At 42.4% G+C, this 4,769-nt stretch overlaps 1 protein-coding gene across 2 annotated transcripts; it reads left to right on the top strand.

Moving 5' to 3' along the window:
- The first annotated feature begins 258 nt into the window (after positions 1–258).
- On the top strand, positions 259–3,922 carry LOC141067754 (uncharacterized). Of its 2 annotated transcripts, XM_073558222.1 has the most exons (3): positions 259–2,100; positions 3,342–3,480; positions 3,560–3,922. In XM_073558222.1, exons 1-3 carry the CDS (start codon positions 1,527–1,529, stop codon positions 3,693–3,695), a joined length of 849 nt encoding a protein of 282 aa, XP_073414323.1. In that variant the 5' UTR covers positions 259–1,526; the 3' UTR covers positions 3,696–3,922. The 2 variants fall into 2 exon arrangements, 1 of the variants encoding a protein (XP_073414323.1); XR_012226474.1 differs by lacking the exon at positions 3,560–3,922.
- Positions 3,923–4,769: the final 847 nt, after the last annotated feature.

The raw sequence follows: 4,769 nt of genomic DNA, 5'->3' as shown, positions 1-4,769 counted from the left end.
TCCATCCCATAGTCCCGTGCCCATATACCCATCATACATAGACTGGTCAAGGTGGGATTCAAGCCCAACAGAAATATTCCACCTGGAATTCTGCAAGCAACCTTCTCCAAGTCCATCGGAGCACCTCCAACAGTGCTTGCCGGGCCAAGCTGGGGAGATTCCCTCTACACCTAACGGTTCTAAAGAGGGCACTGTCATTCCGGGCTCACCTACGTAGGAGCAATCCAAGCTCCCATCACCATAAAGCCCTGACACATGTTGTCTAAAAATGAAAGTAGTCCGCCGCGGGGCTCTTCGGGCACATGCAGAGATGGTTGTCCTAGCACACAGTGGGAGATAAATACAGATTTCACCATTCTTCCAGAATTGAGGGATACAAACTTTGGTGGAGCAGAGAGGTCTGTATTACAGAAGGGACAACGATCAACCACCTCTCAGTGCTCTTTACTGTCTGATAAGTTGGACTCACATGTGAAAAGTGATTTGGAGAAATTCCTCAGCCAATATTTATGTAAAGAACAACCAATGCAAAGTACAAATCAACTGGAGTCTGTACTAAGTGAGGAAAGCGATCCTCTGATTTCAGATCTGGGGCAAGAGAAAACTGTATATGAAGCCGATATGGAAACTACAAGTGCTTCAGTAATTGCAGTGCTACCTAAAAACAAGACACACGTTTGCAAAAAGAAATCCTGCTTACCTGTGAAACAGGCTGGCACGTTGAAAAGAGCAAAGGCAGTTTGTGAAAAAACAAAGAAAAGTTGGTGTTTTGTTAACCAAGAAGTCAACGATTTGCCCAGCAGCAGCAACGAGAAGGGGATTACTGCCATGTCCACTGAGAATTTGGCAAGTGACGGACATTATGATCGTATAACATATGTTTTATCGAGGCCTGATGAGGAAAGACTTGAATCTCTAGCTGCTGACCCTGTAAGGTCCGATTGCTCTTTAGTCCATTATGTTCTGAAAAGCGAAACACAAGTATTTCCAGATAACCAGGTATTAGATTGTAAAAAGACTGAACTGACATGCACTCTAAAAAAAGATTATTGCACAGAATCGGCTGACATTGCTGATTTGGCACCCAAGAAGACAAAATCAAAAAATATTAAAGAGGCCTCAAAATCAGAAAGTTCCAGCAAAAAGAAAAGGAAGATGTATAAGAAATCGAAGAATCAAGAACAAAAAACAGAAGAAAATGTGACTAGTTCTACTGAACAAATAGACAGTGGCAAGGAAACAAATACTATGCCTGGTATTAATGTTAAAAATCTAGAGCCGAAATTATCAAGTGAGACCTGTGTTGTAAATGCACCAAACAATCATCCATCCATAACCGATCTACTATCTAAAGTTCGTGGACTTAAATATAGAGAAACGTTTCTGATTCCTGAGCCAAACCCACTGGTCTCTGTTACATTGAACTCATCAGTCGTAATAGAAAGGAGTGACACACTTGTGGAGCCACAACCTTACGCGGATTCTTCTGCTCCTAAAGATGACACAAGATTAAAAACCCGTCAGAAATGCAAAAATCAGATTCTGAAAGAGAACCGTTTAATCCCATCTCTGACCATGAAGATCTTCATGAACTCAAAAAACCTGTCCTCAGATATTCAGATAAGAAAGCATCGGCCAGTCTCTTTTCTGAGCTAGACAAAAGGAAGACATATATTTTAACTAGTAAACAAAATGACTTGACGGGTAAAAAAGCTACACTTGTCTGGGAAAGCTTAATGAATCAAACGTCCAGCCAAAGCGGCAAAGCTAGCAAGTTCCCTGACATGGCAAACAAGAATGACTCTTTTCGGCTTGATATGGTTAGTGAGTCCATTCTTGATAACACAGCATACTCCAGTTTTACAGCGTTTCCATCATCCACCAATCCTGAAGGCAATTTTTCAAATGACATGTCCTTAAAAAGTATTCCTGCTCCTGAGCTCCTAGCGCCAAAAGATTGTAATAAGGAGCTTTCTCCTGTTACAAACAAGATTAGTGTTCAAGATGAAAATGACAACGGCCATCAAAATGACACATATGGAACTGAAATAAATCGGCAGTGCACGGTAGAAGACCAAGATATGGAAATCTCGGAAACAGGTGCGTCTCAAGTTTCTGCATGCTTGTGTAAATCCTCTTCTATGTATTTGTATGGGTATTCATTAATTGGGTTGAAACGTAGCAGCTTTTATTGTAGTCTTGTATTGCTTTTAGCTCCCATACAAGTTTTCTGGAAAGTAGACATTTTCACAAAAGGTTCTGATGCTACATGGTTCTACAACGAGTCTCTACTCGTGATGGAACATCGATGTTCAAATCACTGTTTTCTCTGCTGCAGATGTAGCAGTTCCCTGAATGCAGAGCTCTGAATAACCCTGTCGGCATCACTGACTGGCAGCTTTCTGCCCCTGAACAATGTACACAGTGATGAAGGTGGCGTTATACAGAGCACGTGAGTATGGATGACTACGTTGTAGCTAATGATGATCTCCTGCTGATAAACCAGTGATTTTATCAAAACTATATCAAGCAGCCCAGTAAGTGACACATTACTGGAATCCGGTTCTCTGTCTCTACATTTGGCTGCTCTCAGATTAGGTGGCAAAAACCAGGGGACAGATTCCCTGTAACTTGTAAGTCTTATTAATAATCTGCTGATAACCCGGGTTAAATGATTATAATCAGTAATAACCTGTCTAGATGCAGTGGACTAAGCTACTCCCTCTGCTTCTGAATATGTCAAGAACTAAAAAATCATTGAACTGATGCATTACAGATAATTATTAGTGATGAGCAAATATACTTGTTGCTCGGGTTTTCCCGAGCATGCTCGGGTGTCCGAGTATTTTGGCGTGCTCGGAGATTTAGTTTTTGTCGTCTCAGCTGCAGTATTTGTGGCTGCTGGACAGGCTGAATACATGTGAGGAATGCCTGTTTGTTAGGGAATCCCCACATGTATTCAGGCTGTCTAGCAGCCACAAATCATGCAGCTGAGACGACAACAACTAAATCTCCGAGCACGCCAAAATACTCGGAGGACACCCGAGCAACGAGTATACTCTCTCATCACTAATAATTATGAAGTCTGGCGATCACCGCTCGTGGGTTTCTGCTGCTCGACCAGAGCACAGGGGTGTACGGGATTCATAGTGCCTCTACAGAATCAGAGATATTTCTTGTCGTGATTTTGTTTGCTTTCCCAATAGAATTTTTTTTTTTTTTTTACTTTGATCAGGACGGTAACGTGTTCTGGGTTGTCCGTTATTTCACTCACTACTTAGAACTAGAGGCTTCTAACCATGTAGATCTGTCCAAACACTGATCATTGCTCTTCTGTACAGCTATTAAACCTTTCCAGGATCTTACAAACAAGAGTCGTGGCTCCGCTAAGCAGTCTTGTTCAGATGAAGAAGACGACTCTCGGGGTCGCATTCGGAGAAGACGCAATGCTGTAAGCTACAAGGAACCTCATTTGGGAAAGTAAGCTGGAAAATGTGCTTCACCATTGTTTATCAAAGAAAGAGCGTATCAATGTCTAAAGCCATGTATGTACTTTCAGAAAACTGCGACGTGGAGACCACTATACAGACACTGAATTCCTGCTGCCTCAGCATGCTGTAAAAGGAAAAGGGAAATATGCAGGGAGGCAAAATAACAAAATCAAGCTTAAAGAAAGTGGAACAAAAGATGCCTGACCATGGGAGAATGGTCGTTTTGGGAGAGTTCATCATTGCACCTTGCTCTCATACAAGTCGAAATGTATTAAAAATATCCACAAGGAAAGTGTGTAAGCTTATCTAGTTTTGATCTGTTCAGATTCTGTGTGTTGGTTTATAAACGTTCTGCTAATCGTATTCATTTTGTTAATAAAATATACAAATCCCCTTAAAAACCGATTTATTCAAAATGCATTAAAAAAAACACACCTTCCCAGTGAATCAATGGCAAATGCCACAAAATGAAAAAAGACCTGATCTGAGATGCTGCACAGCCCTATATTAAGGCTATCTGATAACCTTCCTAGCCGTGGAGGTTGGCACCCTAGAGTACGAATCTGGCGCCCCCACTCAACGAGAACTATCCCTCACTCTCCTACCAGCCCCTAATATGACAGGAGAGAAAACAATAATCAAATAGTGCAGAAATGAAGATTCAAAATGCCCTATAGCTAGTACAGGATCCCAGGCATATAATACACAAATACTAAAAACTAAGATACATCCACATCATGATAAATTATGACCAACTGATATGCCAAACGGCATGCAATATAAACTAGCCCCCTTCCGGGATATAGATCAGATATACTATAATAAAAGCGGTCACTTATGTGGAGAGAAGCCCCGACTCGTTTCTCCGCCTACAGCGGTTCATCAGGAGGGATGACCGATATTATTGTCCATAGCTGATACCATGATGCTGCTTAATGGTATCAGAGGTCCAGAAAGGGTGGATTTAAATAACCCTCGTGATTGTCCTACACCAAAAATAGGCCCCACCCACTATCCAGTGGGCAGATCACATATGAAAGGTAAATATTCCAGCCTCAATATGTCAAGATAGGCCGATGTAACTCCATACCTTAAGCGCCAGCGTGTCACTTCCGCCGCCCGTGATATAAGACGGGCGGGAAAAGGCAGCGTGCGTTCCACCGTGGAGCGCATCCAAGATGGCGCCGGACCTTCCGGTATTGACAATAGCAGCTCCACCCCAGGCGTTACCATGGGGAAGCAGGACGCTCACTCATAAACATGGCGCAGGATCTTCCG

This window comes from Dendrobates tinctorius, unplaced genomic scaffold (genome assembly GCF_039654945.1).
Source record: "Dendrobates tinctorius isolate UK_male_01 unplaced genomic scaffold, ASM3965494v1 ptg000254l, whole genome shotgun sequence".
Taxonomy (NCBI): Eukaryota; Metazoa; Chordata; class Amphibia; order Anura; family Dendrobatidae; genus Dendrobates; species Dendrobates tinctorius.
This window is presented reverse-complemented; position numbering and strand designations above follow the sequence as displayed.

Excerpts from the sequence above, each read along its gene's own strand:
- LOC141067754 (XM_073558222.1), top strand. The coding sequence starts at position 1,527 with ATGCAAAAATCAGATTCTGAAAGAGAACCGTTTAATCCCATCTCTGAC. Across the intron at positions 2,101-3,341 it reads TATGGAAATCTCGGAAACAG|CTATTAAACCTTTCCAGGAT; the intron begins GTGCGTCTCAAG and ends TCTTCTGTACAG. Across the intron at positions 3,481-3,559 it reads AAGGAACCTCATTTGGGAAA|AAAACTGCGACGTGGAGACC; the intron begins GTAAGCTGGAAA and ends ATGTACTTTCAG.